The sequence below is a fragment of the Salmo salar genome, chromosome 14 (genome assembly GCF_965601325.2).
Source record: "Salmo salar chromosome 14, fSalSal1, whole genome shotgun sequence".
NCBI classification, from domain to species: domain Eukaryota; kingdom Metazoa; phylum Chordata; class Actinopteri; order Salmoniformes; family Salmonidae; genus Salmo; species Salmo salar.
The window spans coordinates 3,296,121-3,318,103 of NC_138304.1; the positions used below are offsets into that span (position 1 = coordinate 3,296,121).

Consider the following 21,983-nt stretch of genomic DNA (forward strand, 5'->3'; position numbering starts at 1 on the left):
AGGCCAGGTCATCTGATGCAGCACTCCATCACTCTCCTTCTTGGTTAAATAGCCCGTACACAGCCTGGAGGTGTGTTGGGTCATTGTCCTGTTGAAAAACAAATGATAGTCCCACTAAGCGCAAGCCAGATGGGATGGTGTATCACTGCAGAATGCTGTGGTAGCCATGCTGGTTAAGTGTGCCTTGAATTCTAAATAAATCACTGACAATGTCACCAGCAAAGCACCCCCACATCATCACACCTCTTCATCCTTGCTTCACGGTGGGAACCACACATGCGGGTGATCGTCCGTTCACCTACTCTGCGTCTCACAAAGACACGGCGGTAACTCTGGGTCTTCCTTTCCTGTGGTGGTCCTCATGAGAGCCAGTTTCATCATAGCGCTTGATGGATTTTGCGACTGCACTTGAAGAAACTTTTAAAGTTCTTTAAATTTTCTGGATTGACTGACCTGTCTTAAAGTAATGATGGACTGTCATTTCTCTTTGCTTATTTGAGCTTATCTTGTCATAATATGGACTTGGTCTTTTACCAATATGGCTCTCTTTTGTATACCCCCTTACTTAGTCGAAACACATCTGATTGGCTTAAACACATTAAGAAGGAAACTCCACAAATTAACTTTTAACAAGGGACACCTGTTAATTGAAATGCATTCCAGGTGACTACCTCATGAAGCTGGTTGAGAGAATGCCAAGAGTTTGCAAAGCTGTCATCAAGGCAAAGAGTGGCTACTTTAAAGAATGTCATTTATTAAATATATTTTTATGTGTTTCACACTTTTTTGGTTACTACATGATTCCACACGTGTTATTTCATAGTTTTGATGTCTTCACTATTATTCTACAATGTAGAAAAGTGTAAAAAAAGAAAAACCCTTGAATGAATAGGTGTGTCCAAACGTGTGACTGATACTGTATGTATGTATGTATGTATGTATGTATGTATGTATGTATGTATGTATGTATGTATGTTATACATACATACATACACATACATACATACAGTGGGGGGAAAAAAGTATTTAGTCAGCCACCAATTGTGCAAGTTCTCCCACTTAAAAAGATGAGAGAGGCCTGTACTTTTCATCATAGGTACATGTGAACTATGACAGACAAAATGAGAGAAAAAATTCCAGAAAATCACATTGTAGGATTTTTTATGAATTTATGTGCAAATTATGGTGGAAAATAAGTATTTGGTCAATAACAAAAGTTTCTCAATACTTTGTTATATACCCTTTGTTGGCAATGACACAGGTCAAACGTTTTCTGTAAGTCTTCACAAGGTTTTCACACACTGTTGCTGGTATTTTGGCCCATTCCTCCATGCAGATCTCCTCTAGAGCAGTGATGTTTTGGGGCTGTCGCTGGGCAACATGGACTTTCAACTCCCTCCAAAGATTTTCTATGGGGTTGAGATCTGGAGACTGGCTAGGCCACTCCAGGACCTTGAAATGCTTCTTACCAAGCCACTCCTTCGTTGCCCGGGCGGTGTGTTTGGGATCATTGTCATGCTGAAAGACCCAGCCACGTTTCATCTTCAATGCCCTTGCTGATGGAAGGAGGTTTTCACTCAAAATCTCACGATACATGGCCCCATTCATTCTTTCCTTTACACGGATCAGTCGTCCTGGTCCCTTTGCAGAAAAACAGCCCCAAACCATGATGTTTCCACCCCCATGCTTCACAGTAGGTATGGTGTTCTTTGGATGCAACTCAGCATTCTTTGTCCTCCAAAAACAACGAGTTGAGTTTTTACCAAAAAGTTATATTTTGGTTTCATCTGACCATATGACATTCTCCCAATCCTCTTCTGGATCATCCAAATGCTCTCTAGAAAACTTCAGACGGGCCTGGACATGTACTGGCTTAAGCAGGGGGAAACGTCTGGCACTGCAGGATTTGAGTCCCTGGCGGCGTAGTGTGTTACTGATGGTAGGCTTTGTTACTTTGGTCCCAGCTCTCTGCAGGTCATTCACTAGGTCCCCCCGTGTGGTTCTGGGATTTTTGCTCACCGTTCTTGTGATCATTTTGACCCCACGGGGTGAGATCTTGCGTGGAGCCCCAGATCGAGGGAGATTATCAGTGTTCTTGTATGTCTTCCATTTCCTAATAATTGCTCCCACAGTTGATTTCTTCAAACCAAGCTGCTTACTTATTGCAGATTCAGTCTTCCCAGCCTGGTGCAGGTCTACAATTTTGTTTCTGGTGTCCTTTGACAGCTCTTTGGTCTTGGCCATAGTGGAGTTTGGAGTGTGACTGTTTGAGGTTGTGGACCGGTGTCTTTTATACTGATAACAAGTTCAAACAGGTGCCATTAATACAGGTAACGAGTGGAGGACAGAGGAGCCTTTTAAAGAAGAAGTTACAGGTCTGTGAGAGCCAGAAATCTTGCTTGTTTGTAGGTGACCAAATACTTATTTTCCACCATAATTTACAAATAAATTCATTACAAATCCTACAATGTGATTTTCTGGAATTTACTTCCTCATTTTGTCTGTCATAGTTGACGTGTACCTATGATGAAAATTACAGGCCTCTCTCATCTTTTTAAGTGGGAGAACTTGCACAATTGGTGGCTGACTAAATACTTTTTTCCCCCACTGTACATACACACACACACACTGAACAAAAATATAAATGCAACATGCAACAATTTCAAAGATTTTACTGAGTACAGTTCATATCAGGAAATCAGTCAATTGAAATACATTCATTAGGCCCTAATCTATGGATCTCACATGACTGGGCAGGGGCGCAGCCATGTGTGGGCCTGGGAGGGCATAGGCCCACCCAGTGGGGAGCCAGGCCCAGCCAATCAGCATGAGCCTTTCCCCACAAAAGGGCTTTATTACATACAGAAATACTCATCAGATTCCGCAGGTGAAGAAGCTGGATGTGAAGGTGCTGTCGTGGTTACATGTGGTCTGCGGTTGTGAGGCCAGTTCAACGCACTGTGAAATTCTCTAAAACGATGTTGGAGGCGGCTTATGGTAGAGAAATGAAAATGTAATTCTCTGTCAACAGCTCTGGTGGACATTCCTGCAGTCAGCGTGCCAATTGCATGCTCCCTCAAAACCTGAGGCATGTGTGGCATTATGTTGTGTGACAAAACTGCACATTTTGGAGTGGCTTTTTATTGTCCCAAGCACAAGGTGCACTTGTGTAATAATCATGCTGTTTAATGAGCTTCTTGATATGTCACACCTGTCAGGAGGATGGATTATCCTGGCAAATGAGAAATGCTCACTAACAGGGATGTAAACAAATTTGTACACAAGATTTGAGATAAATAATATTTTTGTGCATCTGTAAAATTTCTAGGATCTTTTATTTTAGCTCCTGAATCATGGGACCAACACTTTACATGTTGCGTTTATATTTTTGTTACGTATATATTCAGTATATTAAATGGGATGAAGACGTATAACTAAAAAGGGGCTAGGCGCTGCGTGGAAATTAGCGTCACGGTACGTTTTGACCAGAAGCAGTGCCTCCACTTGACAACGCTTCCTTCCAAAAGATGGGCCGCTTCGTGGGTGTGGGAGCAGGTGTGAACCTACTCAAGTAAATATATTTTGAAAATGTTTAAAAACTATACATGATTAACTAGCTAGCTAGCTACAGCAGGCCACTGTGTGTAGGCTAATGAGCTGTTCGCTAGCTAGCAGGCAAACTTAACATACTATATCTAAGTGAAATATCATCAGCTAGCTAACTTCATATTAGCTTGCTAAATTGATTTAGGCCTATTTATCATTATAAATTAAAAACTTATGCTCCAAATTAATTTGTAGATAACAGCAATGGAAGAGGTTGAAAGGATTTTCTGCTCCAGCTGTCAGAAAAGGGAGTATGTTTGCTAGTTATGGCAGGATGTGGGATGACATTATGAAAAGATTCTCCAGTTCTAGTCCCTAGAGATGAAAACTATGAAGACAGAGATAATAGTCAAGGCTGTCTAATTGTTGTGAAATTAAGCCTGTTTTTTTTGTGATGTTGTCTGTTCTCAGATATGGAGAGCTGCGAAAGTCTGTCTGCAGATGAACAGGTCCCAGTGAAAGTCCCAAGAGAATACTGGCACATCCTTGTATGGCATGGGTTGTAAGTGTACTTATGTTCGAAAATGCTGTCTACAACAATACAGTTAAAAGTCATACACAATGTAGGCTTCAAACTTAATGTTCTCAATTTAAAAATGATACCAGTAGATAATCTAAGCCTAACCATAACCCAGATGTTACACATGATTTTTCTGACATTAAATTGTTTCATGTAAATCCAACCCTTGTATTCTAGGTACAGTACTGTACATGAAAATAAGGCCCTGATAATTTGTAGGCTAATTCAAAATGTCAAAAAGGAAAATAATGTGGTGTAGGGGGCGTGGTAATTCTACCTCGTTTATTTGCTGAGAATGATTTTAGAATACAGAGACAAAATCAGAAGGTCAATGGCATGGAGGAGGATTGCAGATATGTTGGTGTTGATGGTGGGTGAAGAGAGATTTGCACAACAAGGTTTACAAGTCAAAGCCACAATTTACTTTACCTAAAGTACCCATCCATGTTAATTTTATGTTGTACAGGAAGTGAGCTATAGTCATCAATCTCATGACACAGGTATAATGAAAAAGTCATAAGCTATAATATATGAGAATCATCATGTTAATACACCAAAATCCAATTGGAAGCATACTACAGGGGACATTCATGCTTGGTGAATCATTTACAATGTTATGATGCATGTTACTGGTTATTTCTATCCTTTGGTGGGCAAAATTCACTATTTTATTTAGTCAACACATTCACAAATGGTGGCTTTGATCAGATTGTAGGTTTAGGATGATTTACACTGCATTCAGAAAGTATTCAGACCCCTTGACCTTTTCCACGCTTTGTTACATTACAGCCTTATTCTAAAATTGATTAAATTGTTTTTTTCCCCTCATCTATCTACACACAATACCCCATAATGACAAAGCAAAAACAGTTTTTATTTTTGCAAACGTATTCAAAATAAAAAACAGAAATATTACATTTACATAAGTATTCGGACCCTTTACTCAGTACTTTGTTGAAGGACATTGAGACTTGTCCCGAAGCAACTCCTGCGTTGTATTGGCTGTGTGCTTAGGGTCGTTGTCCTGTTGGAAGGTGAATCTTTGCGCCAGACTAAACTCCTGAGCACTCTGGAGTACGTTTTCACCAAGGATCTCTCTGTACTTTGCCCTGTTCATCTTTCCCTCGATCGTGACTAGTCTTCCAGTCCGATGTTGAAAAACATCCCCACAGCATGATGCTGCCATCATGCTTCACCGTAGGGATGGTGCCAGGTTTCCTCCAGACGTGACGCTTGGCATTCAGGCCAAAGAGCTCAATCTTGGTTTCCTCAGACCAGAGAATCTTGTTTCTCATGGTCAGAGTCCTTTAAGGACCTTTTGGCAAAACTCCAAGCGGGCTGTCATGTGCCTTTTACTGAGGACTGGCTTCCTTTTGGCCACTCTACCATAAAGGCCTGATTGGTAGAGCGCTGCAGAGATGGTTGTCCTTATGGAACATTCTCCCATCTCCACAGAGAAACTCCGGAGCTCTGTCAGTGACCATCGGAGTTCTTGGTCACCTCCCTGACCTAGGCCCTTATCCCCCAATTGTTCAGCTTGGCTGGTGGGCCAAGCTCTAGGAAGAGTCTTGGTGCTTCCAAACTTCTTCCATTTAAGAATGATGGAGGCCTCTGTGTTCTTGAAGACCTTCAATGCTGCAGAAATGTTTTGGTACCCTTCCCCAGATGAGCCTCGACACAATCCTATCTCGGAGCACTACGGACAGTTCCTTCGACCTCATGGCTTTGTTTTTGCTCTGGCATGCACTGTCAACTGTGGGACCTTATATAGAAAGGTGTGTGCTTTCCAAATCATGTCCAATGAATTGAATTTACCACAGGGGGACTCCAATGAAGTTGTAGAAACATCAATGTAAACAGGATGCACCTGAGCTCAATTTCGTGTCTCATAGCAAAGTCTCTGAATACTTCCGTAAATATGGTATTTCTGTTTTTTCAACAAAAAAAAGGTTTTCGCTTTGCCATTATTGAGTTTAGTGTGTAGATTGATGAGGGAAAAATTGAATTGTATACATTTCTCAAATAAGGGTGTAACATAACAAAATGTGGAAAAAAGGAAGGGGTCTGAATACTTTCCGAATGCACTGTACGTTCATAGCTAGCTAGCAGCACAAGCAAACACTGTCCAAATATCTCTGTACCCACCATCAACACCAACAATCTCTGCACAGCACAACAAGGTGAGTCCAAAAATGTATTGTATGCTGCTGCATAAATTATGTAATATGCCAGGGAGATATGTATACTGTAGCTAAGAAAGTAATACTAAGTGTGTGTTGTGTAGTAAGCTGTTACTGGCCCATATGCCTCACCCTAATAAATTGCTCCCTTTTCCCCTCATAACTTAGCCTACTGTTCTGACTTGGTGGTGCACATTTAACCTATAGCCTGTTTTAGAGAACTGCCAACATCAAATATTGTAAGAGCTTTCATTGGCTGCTTATATGCCCCCTTTATTTATCCTACAGTTCTGACTTGGTATATAGGGAGAATACTGTAAGAACGGCCAATGTTCTGAATTCTGTCACTGTACATTTCAAAAGTGCTGAACAAACAGTTATATTGACTACGTCCATCCTAGCTCGCTCATTAATGTCTTTGGCTCCTGAGTGTCACAGCAGTCTAAGGCACTGCATCTCAGTGCAAGAGGCGTCACTACAGTCCCTGGTTCAAATCCAGGCTGTATTACATCCGGCCGTGATTGGGAGTCCCATAGGGCGGAGCACAATTGGTCCAGCATCGTCCGGGTTTGGCCGGGGTAGGCCATCATTGTATATAAGAATTTGTTCTTAACTGACTTGCCTAATTAAATAAAGGTTAAATAAAATAAAAATTGAATTAATCCGCTCGACGTCCCCTTATGCCATAGTTTGTACATCTCAATTGTCAGTAGAAACCACATTTGTTTATGCAAGTCAGCCATATCAGCTATGTTTTTTCAAAGGCAGTAAATTAGGCTGAATTAACTGTTTTGCTGACAGACAAGGCTCCGCTGATAGCCAGGTGTAGCAATGGTAAGGTGTTGGGACTGCTGTTGGGACTAACAGTTTGTCGGCATGCATTTAAATTATAATTTTTTGTCCCACCAAGATTTACATTATATAATCGCCACTGTTCCTACATCTTTTTTGGTTGTGGAACTAATGACAGGCAAAACTATGCTTCATGAACGGAATATTTTCAAGCAAACATCTGCTCCTCACCTGATTGGTTATCGGAAGCGTAAAGTAAAAAGATGATTACTGTAGAGAAGCAATTATTTGCAGCAAAACCGTCAGGACACCTAAGTAATACCCTGGGTAATCTTTAACTTGAATGTAACAGAGGGTTTTCTAACACTTGAGGATTAGGGAGAGTGTACATCAAATTAAATTGTATTTGTCACATGCATGAAATGCTTACAAGCCCTTAACCAACAATTCAGTTCAAGAAATAGTTACGAAAAATACAACCAAAATGCAACAAATTTGCAACAATGTTATTCTATCTTTCCTCAATTGTATGCCATCTATAGCACTGGGTCATGTTTATTACACCAATGCTTTGAAACTAAAACAAATGAACATAATCCTGTATTCGAGTGGTACAAACTATCGCCTCGACCTAGACGCTCCTCCTGCACTGACATTGTTCCAAATGCCAACAATAACTGTCACTGAACTGAATCTGAATGGGTGGAAACCAAAACACTAGGTAAAACAGGCCATCCCCAGGGCTGTATTCAATAATGCACACTGCATTAAAACAATTTACATGGAAAAATGTAAGCAAGTGTTTCTCATTGGACAAATTCAGGTATGTTCCTCGTTTTGGCCTGTTTGCTTCTGTTTGATTCCTTGTGAATACATACCAGTTTTCAACAGGACCAACAATGACACCATAATGGCACTGCTTCTTCAAATAAAATGCAATAATAATAGCACCTTGATGATGATAATAATAATAATAATAATAATAATAATAATAACAACAACGGAGTGTAATGAAGCAACACTTGGCGACACTCTTTTCAATCTGCCACCACCTCCTGCAAACCAACTGGATTTGAATTAGCAAAGCACAGGGGGTAAAAACGACTTCCCGAGCCCAGCAGAAAGCTCTGCACACTCCACTGCAAGGTGTGGGTGAGTGATTTAAGAGAGAGAGAAAGAGCGATAGGGAGAGAAAAGAGAAAAGTGTGTATGTGCGTGTGTTCCAGAAAGAATAAATATAATTCCAGCTCCCCCAGACAAGACCCTGTGAGACTGTGGATTTGAGACTGATAATGACTCCTCGGCTAAAATGACCGCCATCTCATTCCCCCCACGCCATTCAGATAGTAACTGGGCAATGTTTGAGCTTCTGCTCAGTGGAGGGATCGGCAGCCAATGAGAAAGTGTGAATTAGATTCAGTCGCAGAGGTCTGTGAGAGTGGGTGACCGTGTTACTTGGATGCAGTCAGACTATTAGTCTTGGTTGGTAGAACTTCACCTCAGTAGGTATTGGATCAATAGATAGGCATCAATCAATCTAATTGATATTAAAGATATATTTTTCAAGAGAGACCAGCTATGGTTCCTGTTTTCAACCCAATAGTGAAAAAGGAAGATGCGGTTGCTATTTTGAATGCACCTTGCATTTTGTTTGCCATATTCCACATCAATCTTAAAATGACCTTGTCCCTTGCCTCCTCCTACACTACGTGACTAGACATAATGAGACCACCCCAGTCAGAGTCAATGTGTGTCCGTGCGTGTGTGGCAGTGATCGCTGGTGGGCGAGACCATCCTCCTATATAGCCACCCACCAGCCTCCTCTGATGTGAAGTCTGTACAGCCTGGTAACACTAGTACTTACACTAGTACAGGACGGACGGCGTTGTTCATGTTGCCATAGGCGGCTCTTCCCAGCAGCTCTCTGAAGCAGCTCTCGGCCAGGGACGCTGGGTTTTCCTCACCATCCTGCCCGGTCTCCGAAGGCGTGCCGGGTGGGCCCACCCTGAGAGAGAGAGAGCACGAGAGGAGAGAGAGAGAGCGCGAGAGGAGAGAGAGAGAGCGCGAGAGGAGAGAGAGAGAGCGCGAGAGGAGCGAGAGAGAGAGAGAGAGAGAGAGAGAGAGAGGAGAGAGAAGGAGAGAGAGAGAGAGAATTGATCAAAATCGCTGTTTCATTACCACAGATAAGCACAATGCAAGTTGGTGTACTCATACAGAATATATGTATTGGCTTGAAATAAAAATGCATAAGTACCAGTAACATTAAGACCAGTATCTCAAAAGATATTGAATAAGAAAATGTAAACTTCTCAACAGTTTTGGTCCGGCAGTTATGACGTTGCAGCGAGCTACAGAGAGCAAGAGAGAGGGGGTGACTGGAGACAAATCAGTCCATCAGAGAAAACAGAAGAAATCAACGAGAGAGAGTGCAGGTCTAGAGTAAGTCTCATCAGCAATAAATCTGTAAATATCTGTCTATCAGAGAAAAGGTGCGCGTGTGTGTATCTGATGTGAAATGGCTAGCTAGTAGCGGTGCGCGCTAATAGCGTTCAATCAACTTATGAGTGTGTGTGTGTGAGAGAAAGTGTGTGTGCGCGCACGAGAGAAAGAGAGAGACAGACAAGTTCATCCGCGTCTTCATGACGATTTACACGACTACACTATATAAACAAAAGTATGGGGACACCCCTTCAAATTTGTGGAATCGGCTATTTCAGCCACACCCGTTGCAGACAGGTGTATAAAATCGAGCACACAGCCATGCAATCTCTATAGACAAACATTGGCAGTAGAATGGACTTACTGAAGAGCTCAGTGACTTTCAATATGGCACGGTCATATGATGCCACCTTTCCAACAAGTCAGTTCGTCAAATATCTACCCTGCTAAAGCTGCCCGGTCAACTGTAATTGCTGTTATTGTGAAGTGGAAACATCTCAGCCGCAAAGTGGTAGGCCACACACGCTCACAGAGCAGGACCGCCGAGTGCTGATCGGTTGCAACACTCCCTACCGAATTCCAAACTGCTTCTGGAAGCAACCTCGGCACAAGAACTGTTCATCGGGAGCTTCATGAAATGGGTTTCCATGGCCGAGCAGGCGCACACAAAGCTAAGACCACCATGCGCAATGCCAAGCGTCGGCTAGAGTGGCGTAAAACTCACTGCTATTGGACTCTGGAGCAGCAAAAATGTGTTCTCTGGAGTGATGAATCACGCTTCACCATCTGGAAGGCAGACGGACAAATCTGGGTTTGGCGGATGCCAGGAGAACGCTACCTGCCCTAATGCATAGTGCCAACTAAAGTTTGGTGGAGGAGGAATAATGGTCTGGGGCTGTTTTTCATGGTTTGGGCCCCTTAGTTCCAGTGAAGGGAAATCGTAACACTACAGCATACAATGACATTCTAGACGATTCTGTGCTTCCAACTTTGTGGCATCAGTTTGGGGAAGACACTTTCCTGTTTCAGCATGACAATGCCCCCGTGCACAAAGCGAGATCCATACAGAAATGGTTTGTTAAGATCGGTGTGGAAAAACTTGACTGGCCTGCACAGAGTCCTGACCTAAACTCCATCGGACACTTTTGGGATGAATTAGAATGCCGACTGTGAGCCAGGCCTAATCGCCCAACATCAGTGCCCGACCACACAAATGCTCGTGGCTGAATGGATGTAGGTCCCCGCAGCAATTTTCCAACATCTAGTGGAAAGCCTTCCCAGAATAGTGGAGGTTGTTATAGCAGCAAAGGGGGGGACCAACTCCATATTAATGCCCATCATTTTGGAATGAGATGTTTAATGAGCAGGTGTGCACATACTTTTGGCTGCGTGATGCTGTGTCCAAAAATGGCACCTTATTCCCTATATAATGTACTACTTTTGAACAGAGCCCTATGGGTGCACTATATAAGAAATAGGGTGCAATTTGGGACTCTGTGGGATAATCTCAATTGCATTCTCCTCGCATCCTCTCTTCTTGCCTCCTTCTCAAAACCCAATGGATGAGAAAGCCAACCTTCTCCAATGGGGTTTGAGAAAGAGGTGAGGAGAGCGGACTCGGAGTATGCAATTGAGATTCTCCCTATGAGTTTCCCTATAGTGGGGAGTTGGAAGTGGAAAAAAATGGTCATATTTCTACGTGAAGCCTAATGAGTTTGTCTGTACTGAATAAACAGTGTGTCTGTTATGTGTGATAATGGCAAATTAATGAAATGCTAAAATATTTCCCCGCAATAAGCCCGGCCACAGATCGGCTGTGGGCATCTGTTTCTCAGGAGAGAAAAGCACTTATTTGCAGCCCACACGCAGGTCATGGAAAATGTTACGCTTATTGATTGTTTTCCAACCAAGCCTCGAAATTAGGGAAAATAATTGAGAAATAAAAAAAGCCGATAAATGTCTCCAATAGGCTTACGGGTGATTGCTCAGAGAGAGACAAAGGGAGGGGGGGATAGGGGCAGAAGGAGAGAGACAAAGGGAGGGGAGATAGGGTCAGAAAGAGAGAGACAAAGGGAGGGGGGGATAGGGGCAGAAAGAGAGAGAGGAAGGGAGGGGAGATAGGGGCAGAAAGAGAGAGACAAAGGGAGGGGGGATAGGGGCAGAAAGAGAGAGAGAGAAAGGGAGGGGGGATAGGGGCAGAAGGAGAGAGCCAAAGGGAGGGGAGATAGGGGCAGAAAGAGAGAGACAAAGGGAGGGGGGATGGGGCAGAAAGAGAGAGACAAAGGGAGGGGGGATGGGGCAGAAAGAGAGAGACAAAGGGAGGGGGGATGGGGCAGAAAGAGAGAGAGACAAAGGGAGGGGGATAGGGGCAGAAGGAGAGAGACAAAGGGAGGGGGGATGGGGCAGAAAGAGAGAGACAAAGGGAGGGGGGATGGGGCAGAAAGAGAGAGACAAAGGGAGGGGGGATGGGGCAGAAGAGAGAGAGACAAAGGGAGGGGGGGATAGGGGCAGAAAGAGAGAGAGACAAAGGGTCAATGTGGTCCACAAGGTCGCTTACTTGATCTGTGGTGTGACACCATTTACAAAAAGGAAGCGACCAGCGCAACATCAGGAATGAATTTGAGAAAAAGAGCCATTCCCTCGCAACCGACCATTAAACGGTAATCTGCAGTTCGAACAACAACAAAGCAGCTACTGTTCCGTTAAACAGCTGTGGGATGGGTCTGGAGAATTCAAATTCATAGACTGAGCTATAGATGCAAAGACATCAACGACAAACAATGGAGTAAAACAAGCTTATATTTTGGGTTCTTATGGGGTATGACAGTTTAACTAAGCTCATGAGAAAGGTATAAATTACTGTTATATTTTTCAAGATTCAATGGGTATATATAATTCATTTAAAAGCAAAAAAATGGATGGGGGGGTACTAAGCTAACATATGGAATTGTTTTAAGATGGGCATACCATTTGTATTTATTATGGATCCCCATTAGCTGCTCCCAAGTCAGTAGCTGCTCTTTCTGGGGTCCAGCAAAATTAAGGCAGTTATGGAATTTTAAAAACATTACAATACATTGCGGGAACACACATAAGTGTGTGCCCGCAGGCCCCTACTCTACTATCACATACAGTTGAAGTCGGAAGTTTACATTCCCCTTAGCCAAATACATTTAAACTCAGTTTTCACAATTCCTGGGTCAGAAGTTTAAATACACTCAATTAGTATTTGGTAGAATTGCCTTTAAAATAGTTTAACTTGAGGCATTGTTTCAGGATTTTACTCTGAAAAATGAGGGAGAAACACCACTTTCAATGAGAGGACAGTGGAAATTTCCTGCGCATGACCGGGAGCGCAGCTTTCGTGTTTTTCCTTTTCTAATGACGAAGCTATTGTCCGGTTGAAATATGATCGATTATTTATGACAAAAACAACCTGAGGATTGATTATAAACATCGTTTGACATGTTTCTACAAACTTCTATGGTACTTTTTTGATTATTCATCTGCCTGCTGTGACTGCGCTTTGTTCCAATGGATTACTGAACAAAATGCACCAACAAAATTGAGGTTTTTGGAGATAAAGAGGGACTTGATCGAACAAAACAAACATTTATTGTGTAACATGGAGTCTTGGGAGTGCAACCATATGAAGATCATCAAAGGTAAGTGATACATTTTATCGCTATTTCTGACTTTTGTTACTCTGACTGCTGGTTACTGTTTGTAATGATTTGTCTGCTGGGCGCTGTTCTCAGATAATCGCATAGTTTGCTTTCACCGTAAAGCCTTTTTGAAATCTGACACAGCGGCTGGATTAACAAGAAGTCTATCTTTAAGCTGATGTATAACACTTGTATCTTTTATGCATGTTTATTATGAGAATTTCTGTTTTGTTGAGTTTTACCCGATGTTGTTTGAGACAGTGGATTACTGAACAAAACGCACGAACAAAACGGAGGTTTTGGATATAAAGAGGGGCTTTATCGAACAAAACGAGCATTTATTGGGTGTCTTGTGAGTGCAACCATATGAAGATCAAAGGTAAGTGATTCATTTTATCGCTATTTCTGACTTTTGTTACTCCTCTACTTGGCTGGTTACTGTTTGTAATCAAATCAAATTTATTTATATAGCCCTTCTTACATCAGCTGATACCTCAAAGTGCTGTACAGAAACCCAGCCTAAAACCCCAAACAGCAAGCAATGCAGGTGTAGAAGCACAGTGGCTAGGAAAAACTCCCTAGAAAAGGCCAAAACCTAGGAAAAAACCTAGAGAGGAACCAGGCTATGAGGGGTGGCCAGTCCTCTTCTGGCTGTGCCGGGTGTTTTGTGTGCTGAGCGCTGTCCTCAGATAATCGCATGGTATGCTTTCGCCGTAAAGTCTTTTTGAAATCTGACATGGCGGCTGGATTAACAACAAGGTAAGCTTTATTTTTATGTATTGGACTTGTGATTTTATGAAAGTTAAATATTTATAGTAATTTAATTTGAATTTGGCGCACTGCAATTTCACCGGATGTTGTCGAGGTGGGATGCTAGCATTCCACTGTTACATAAGAAGTTTTAAGAATGTGAAATGTCAGAATAATAGTAGAGAGAATGATTTATTTCTGTTTTTATTTCTTTCATCACATTCCCAGTGGGTCAGAAGTTTACATACACTCAATTAGTATTTGGTAGAATTGCCTTTAAAATTGTTTAACTTGAGTCAAACGTTTCAGGTAGCCTTCCACAAGCTTCCCACAATAAGTTGGGTGAATTTTGGCCCAATTCTCCTGACAGAGCTGGTGTAACTGAGTCAGGATTCTAGGCCTCCTTGTTCACACACGCTTTCAGTTCTGCCCACAAATGGTCTATAGGATTGAGGTCAGGGATTTGTGATGGCCACTCCAATACCTTGACTTTGTTGTCCTTAAGCCATTTTGCCACAACTTTAGAAGTATGCTTGCGGTCATTGTCCATTTGGATAATCCTTTTGCGACCAAGCTTTAACTTCCTGACTCATGTCTTGAGGTGTTGCTTCAATATATCCACATAATTTTCCTTTCTCATGATGTCATCTATTTTGTGAAGTGCACCAGTTCATCCTGCAGCAAAGCACCCCCACGACCTGATGCTGCCACCCCCGTGCTTCACGGTTGGGATGGTGTTCTTCGGCTTGCAAGCCTCCCGCTTTTTCCTACAAACATAATGATGGTCATTATGGCCAAACAGTTCTATTTTAGTTTCATCAGACCAGAGGACATTTCTCCAAAAATAATGATCTTTGTCCCCATGTGCAGTTGCAAACCGTATTCTGCCTTTTTTATGGCGGTTTTGGAGCAGTGGCTTCTTCCTTGCTGAGCAACCTTTCAGGTTATGTCGATATAGGACTCGTTTTACTATGGATATAGATAATTTTGTACCTGTTTCCTACAGCATCTTCACAAGGTCCTTTGGTGTTATTCTGGGATTGCACTTTTCGCACCAAAGTACATTTATCTCTAGGAGAGAGAACGCATCTCCTTCCTGAGCGGTAGGACGGCTGCGTGGTCCCATGGTGTTTACTTGCATACTATTGTTTGTACAGATGAACGTGGTACCTTCAGGCGTTTGGAAATTGCTCCCACGGATGAACCAGACATGTGGAGGTCTTGGCTGATTTCTTTTGATTTTTCCATTATGTCAAGCAAAGAGGCACTGAGTTTGAAGGTACATCCACAGGTACACCTCCAATTGACTCAAATTATGTCAATTAGCCTATCAGAAGCTTCTAAAGCCATGACATCATTTTCCCAAGCTGTTTAAAGGCACAGTCAACTTAGGGTATGTAAACTTCTGACCCACTGGAATTGTGATACAGTGAATTATAAGTGAAATAATCTCTGTAAACAATTGTTGTAAAAATTACTTGTGTCATGCACAAAGTAGATGTCCTAACCGACTTGCCAAAACTTTAGTTCGTCAACAAGAAATTTGTGGAGTGGTTGAGAAACGAGTTTTAATGACTCCAACATAAGTGTATGTAAACTTCTGACTTCAACTGTATCTACAACACAAAATCCATGTGTACGTGTGTGTTTAGTGCGTATTTTATCCTGTGTGTGTATGCATGTGTCTGTGCCTATTCTTGTGTTGCTTTACAGTCCTCGCTGTTCCATTAGGTGTATTTTTATCTGTTTTTTAAATCTAATTTTACTGCTTGCATGAGTAACTTGATGTGGAATAGAGAAGTGCTTTATAAAGGACAGACTTCTCCCCATCTAAGATAATGTTGTATCAACATGTTTTGACTATGACAGTTTACAATCCAGGGTTACTCCAAGCAGGGGCGAAAATCTGATATCCACTTTGGAGGGGACAATTACATGAAATTTTCTCTAGAGCAATTCCTGAGGGGGACACCAAAAGTAGTGCTGTAACACATAGCCTACATTGTAATATGGTAAATGTATATTGAGGAACCAAAGAAATAAGGTGTTTGCCGTACTCCTAACTACCGGTACCCAAAACTACACAACTAATCACAAGAGCAATACCATTGCCTTTAACAACTCTTAGTTCAGTCACCAGTTTAAGTTGAGAGTGGGGGTATCCATGGCATTTTCCAATTATGTTCCTATTTTACAAGTAAAAAAAAATTGAGAACCTTTCATAATGTTGCCAAACAAAGACTCAACAAACTTACCTGAGACTCCCTGTCTCTGCCAGTCTGTCCCTGCATATCTGTCCCCAACTCTGCTGTCTGTGTGCCATCTGTTGCCTGCTCTGCCTAATGACATCATTGTGAAACATTTCCATTAGAATTTCATTTCTTTCTTATGAACATTTTATCAACTAGTCTTTGAGATATTAGGCTACTAGGGTTCTTACTATGCGTTTTGGTGTATTGAAAAATACTCTGATGTCCGTCTTTTATTTTTCTGCCATTTTTCTACCTGGTTGGCTACACACACACAGTGTGTAGGTTATTTACAGTAGGAGATGGGCTTCTATCATCTTCTATCATTCTATATGGGCTTCGATCTAAAAGGTAGCTAGCAAATGTGAAACGGATTAAAATGACAAGAGTTGACAGCTGTATGAGTTCACCATTTACACAACATATGCTGCAACCTTTTGTAATTTTAATAGTTTGTTTCATATTGGCTGGCTTCCAACAATAGCTGAATTTGCAAAGCTAGCGAGCACCAATTCCGTTTCAGTGGTGTTTGCTATAATCTTTGCTACCCGGGTTAAAGATAGTCTGACTGCTAATTTCACCAATGAGCCAATTATTGACAAAGAACAAGGAACAAACCCCATCACCACCCATTCTGAAACTAAATGCAGCTCTTTGTTAAGTGTTGCAGTCATTTCAGTCGCTGTAGTAGCTGCGTGTATAGTGATGAGTCATCCGCATACAGAGACACACTGGCTTTACTCAAAACAAGTGGCATGTCGTTAGTAAAGATTGAAAAAAGTAAGGGGCATTGAAAAATGTATACAGCTGCCCTGCGGAATTCTTGATTCTACCTGGATTATGTTGGAGAGGCTTCCATTAAAGAACACCCTCTGTATTCTGCTAGACAGGTAACTCTTTATCCACAATATAGCAAGGGGTGTAAAGCAATAACACATATTTTCAAAATTACAATGCTTGTCTTTCATAATTTGGTTAGATATACTTGGATGTGTAGTGTCAGTGTTTGTTGATGGCATATCATGCCTAAATTGCTAATCTTGCCATTGAGAAAATCATTAAAGTAGTTGGCAATATCAGATGATTTTTTTGATGCATGAGCTACCTGATTCAATGAATGTAATTTAAGGTGCTCCAAAGCTTTTTACTTTCACTATTTATGTAATTTATCTTTGTTTCATAGTGTAGTGTCGTCTTCTTTTTATTTAGTTTAGTTACGTGATTTCTCAATTTGCAGTACATTTGCCAATTGCTTGTGCAGCCAGACTTATTAGGCAGATGTTATGGACTGAGACGCAGCCCATGCAACAACAAAAAAAGATATCTGTAGCCTAAACTGAGATTTGTATTATGTTACTAAGATTGATGCTATGGTGTGTCAATAGACTTAAGGATTAAAGCTGAGCTTCTTTCCCTATTCTGGTCAAGTCAAAGTTTTTCCCCTGAGAAAAACAATTAATAGAATCAAATGTCCTTATCCAAATGCTTTCTACCAGGTATGTTTAGTTAGATCACAATAAACAAGCGATGCTGTTAAATAAAAAAGGCACAACACGGATTGCAAGGTAATGTAATAAGAAGCATTTTGAGTGTGTGCGTGTGCCTGTCTCCGTCTGTACAGGCCAGATTTGATCCAACTAACATTGTTTAATCAGTCTTTCTTTAAACAAATACATATATTTCCTGCGTACACATGAGTCACGGGAGGTTTTTGTGCCCACAGAGGTTCAGGGCCCTGGCTGAACATCCTTTCTAAAGGACGACACCCCAAATTGCACCTGGTCAGGCATTAGCATTCATAAAAAGGGGAGTCCAGGCCTTTTCTCCAAACCTGCTCTAGCTAGCAATCCTGATTTTACTAATCAGCTGTAAGAGCAGGGCTGGACCAACACCAAATAGCTCTCCAGGAGGATTGGATACCTCTGATTTAGAAGACATAGGAATCGTAATTTGTATGCATTCCATCTTAATATTATTCAGTTTCCATTCCCTAGGTGCACATGGCAAGATTGAGCAACCCCACTCTTCTGTGGCCTCTACTGCCCATCATTGTAATGATCCCCAACTATTGACACCCCCATAATCAGAATCCTCATTATCATCACCATCCACATCATCCCATCCCTCAGAGGTCGTTTCCAAGAAAGCAGCACCTTGGTTCATGTGGCAATGGGACAAAAAGGTTAACCTTGTTGGTGATGAGGGTGAAGTCATTCTGATTGCATTGTCAATATCCTTTTTCAAGAAAAAGGTATCCAAGACCCCTTGGTGAATGATGATGATGATCCAGTATAAACTAACCCAACCCAAGCACATGCAGCCTCGGTCGAATCAATGGCAGTGATAAGTTGACAGCTGGGGCACAGTAGCTCAGCTGAGATCGTGTCAATGTCTCTTTGTGGAGCTAATTTCTTCTCGGGCTTCATATCGCACACCGCCGTGGCTCAGAGTCTATATGACATTAGCAGCTTTGCATTCAGGTCACACTCTGGCACCACAAAGACCATTAAAGGTATCAGATATCCTTCACCCTATGCTGGCAGGGTTTTGGTAGACTGAGCCTTCTTTCCATAAAAACACCTCCATTACTGGACATGGACACGAGATGCGTCAAGGAGAAAGAGGTTGACTTTTCATAATCTCTTGCCGCTTTATGCACAAAATAAACCAGAAATAGGGCCAACAAAATGGAGTTTACCACAGACCGACCGAAAGATAGTCAACCAGACATTGGGCAAGCGGCGGTTTTTGAGAGCAGTGCATAACGCAATACCAGACTCAGCGTCCAATTTCAGCATACACAATCGCTTTGATGTGCTTCGCCTCTTTCAAAGGCCACCCCAGACCAACCCTGAGCTGACCCCATGAGGTGCACACATCTCCCACCTTCGACTGAACCGGGAGTGGGGGGCTACATATTTCTCCCCTGATCTGGAGGACAGTTATCTTCCTAAGCGCAGACTTTACAGTTTAATAGCTCCGCCTTATGAGGGGCCAGGGAGGGAAGAAAGTCACCAGGGAGTATGGGGAATTTTTATGGCCCATGGTGGCTTGAGAAATGCATCCTTACATTCCTTTGCTGTTGAATTATTTTACAGAGTTGCCTAAGCAATGGGTACATTTCCTTTCCTCCCTTCCTTTGTACATATCTTCCTTCCCTACTTTCTTCTTAAGTACAAACTTACACATAGATAGATGTATATATATATATATATATATATATATAGTCCCTTCAGAAAGCATTCACACCCCTTTACTTTTTCCATACGTTGTTGTGTTACAGCCTGAATTTAAAATGGATTAAATTGAGAGGTGTGTCACTGGCCTACACACAATACCTCAATGTCAAAGTGGAATACTTTTTCTATCCTTTTTTACAAATGTATTAAAAATGAAAAGCTGAAATGGCTTCAGTCAATAAGTATTCAACCCCTTGGGTATGCTGTCATCGTCAAGGACTAGGGAGTTTTTGGGGGGGATAAAAATAAACGGAATAGAGCTAAGCACAGGCAAAATTCTATAGGAAAACCTAGTTCAGTCTGCATTCCAACAGACACTGGACAAATTCCCCTTTCAGCAGGACAATAACCTAAAACACAAGGCCAAATCTACACTGGAGTTGCTTCCCCGGGGTTCTACTAAGCTATGTGGAATTATTTTAGAAAGATCATACCAAGGATCATTTAGCTATTTGATTTAGAATTATAATGGTAAAAAATATATACCCATATTATTTGGTATATTAGCCAAAACAAAAGCATTGAATAACAGATTCACTACATGGAACAACAGATCGTACCCCAAAAACATCTAAAGGGAGTTTGTTCTGAAAAGTCTAATATATCGGAGATAAACTACATGACCAAAAGTATGTGGACACCTGCTCGTCAAACATCTCATTCCAAAATCATGGGCATTAATATGGAATTGGACCCCCCTTTGCTGCTATAACAGCCTCCACTCTTCTGGGAAGGTTTTCCACTAGATGTTGGAACATTGCTTCCATTCAGCCACAAGAGCATTAGTGAGGTTGGGCACTAATGTTGGGCGATTAGGCCTGGCTTGCAGTCGGCGTTCTAATTCATCCCAAAGGTGTTCGATGGGGTTGAGGTCAGGTCTCTCTGCAGGCCAGTCAAGTTATTCCACACCAATCTCGACAAACCATTTGTCTCGACATCACTTTGTGGACGATGGCATTGTCATGTTGAAACAGGAAAGGACCTTCCTCAAACTGTTGGAAGCACAGAATCGTAAAGAATGTCATTGAATGCTGCAGCGTTAAAATTACCTTCACCGGAAAAAAGGGGCCTGCCCAAACCATGAAAAACAGCTCACCCACCAAACTTTACAGTTGGCAAAACGCATTGCGGCAGGTAGTGTTTTCCTGGCATCCACCAAACCCAGATTCGTTCGTCGAACTGCCAGATGGTGAAGCGTAATTCATCACTCCAGAGAACGCGTTTCTACTGTTCCAGAGTCCAATGGCGGTGCGCTTTACACCACTTCAGCCGACGCTTGGCATTGCGCATGGTGATCTTAGACTTGTGTACGGCTGCTCGCCATGGAAGCCCATTTCATGAAGCTCCCGACGAACAGTTGCATCAAGAGGCAGTTGCATCAAGAGGCAGTTTGGAACTAGGTAGTGAGTGTTGAAACCGAGGACAAGCGCTTCAGCCCTCGGCGGTCCAGTTCTGTGAAATTATGTTGCCTACCACTTTGTGGCTGAGTTGTTGTTGCTTCTTGATATTTCCACTTCACAATAACAGCACTTACAGTTGACCAGGGCAGCTCTAGCAGGGCAGACATTTGACGAACTTGTTGGAAAGGTGGCATCCTATGACGGTGCCACGTTGAAAGTCACTGAGCTCTTAAGGTCATTCTACTGCCAATGGTTGTATACGGAGACTGCATGGCTGTGTGCTTGATTTTATACACCTTTCAGCAACGGGTGTGGCTGAAATAGCTGAATCCACTAACTTGAACGGGACTCTACATACTTTTGAACGGGACTCTACATACTTTTGTATTCATAGTGTATAAGAAAGATCATGAAACAGATTTCTTTGGACATGTATTTAACACCTTATTTTTTACACTAAACAGTCTCCATATACAGCACCAGTCAAAAGTTTGGACACACGTACTCAGTCCAGCGTTTTTCTTTATTTTTACTATTTTCTATATTGTAGAATAATAGTGAAGACATCAACACTATGAAATAACACATAATTAATGATGAAGTACCAAAAAAGGGTTAAACAATCAAAGTAGCCACCCTTTGCCTTAACGACAGTTCTGCACACTCTTTGAATTCTCTCAACCAGCTTCATTAGGTAGTCACTTGGATTGCATTTCAAGTAACAGGTGTCCCTTGTTAAAAGTTATTTTGTGAAATGTCTTTCCTTAATGCGTTTGATCCAATCAGTTGTGTTGTGACAAGGTAGAGGTGGTATACAGAAGACAGCCTTATTTGGTAAAACACCATGTCCATATTATGTCGAGAACAGCTCAAATAATCAAAGAGAAACGATAGCCCATCATTATTTTAAGACATGAATGTCAGTCAATATGGACACCAATAAGAAGAAGACTTGCTTGGGCTTAGAAACACGAGCAATGGACAATAGACCGGTGGAAATATGTCCTTTGGTCTGATGATTCCAAATTTGCGATTTTTGGTTCCAACCGCCTTGTCTTTGTGAGACGCAGAGTAGGTGACCAGATGATCTCCGCATTTGTGGTTCCCACCGTGAAGCATGGAGGAGGTGGTGTGATGGTGCTT

At 42.0% G+C, this 21,983-nt stretch overlaps 1 protein-coding gene across 2 annotated transcripts in view; it reads right to left on the reverse strand.

Moving 5' to 3' along the window:
* efr3a (EFR3 homolog A (S. cerevisiae)) overlaps nt 1-21,983 on the reverse strand; it is a 253,752-nt gene that overhangs the window by 120,133 nt on the left and 111,636 nt on the right. For both annotated transcript variants that reach the window (XM_082960689.1, XM_014139103.3), the window contains one exon: nt 8,963-9,103. In XM_082960689.1, coding sequence (XP_082816815.1) covers nt 8,963-9,103 — 141 coding nt within the window. The remainder of the gene's footprint in view (nt 1-8,962; nt 9,104-21,983) is intronic.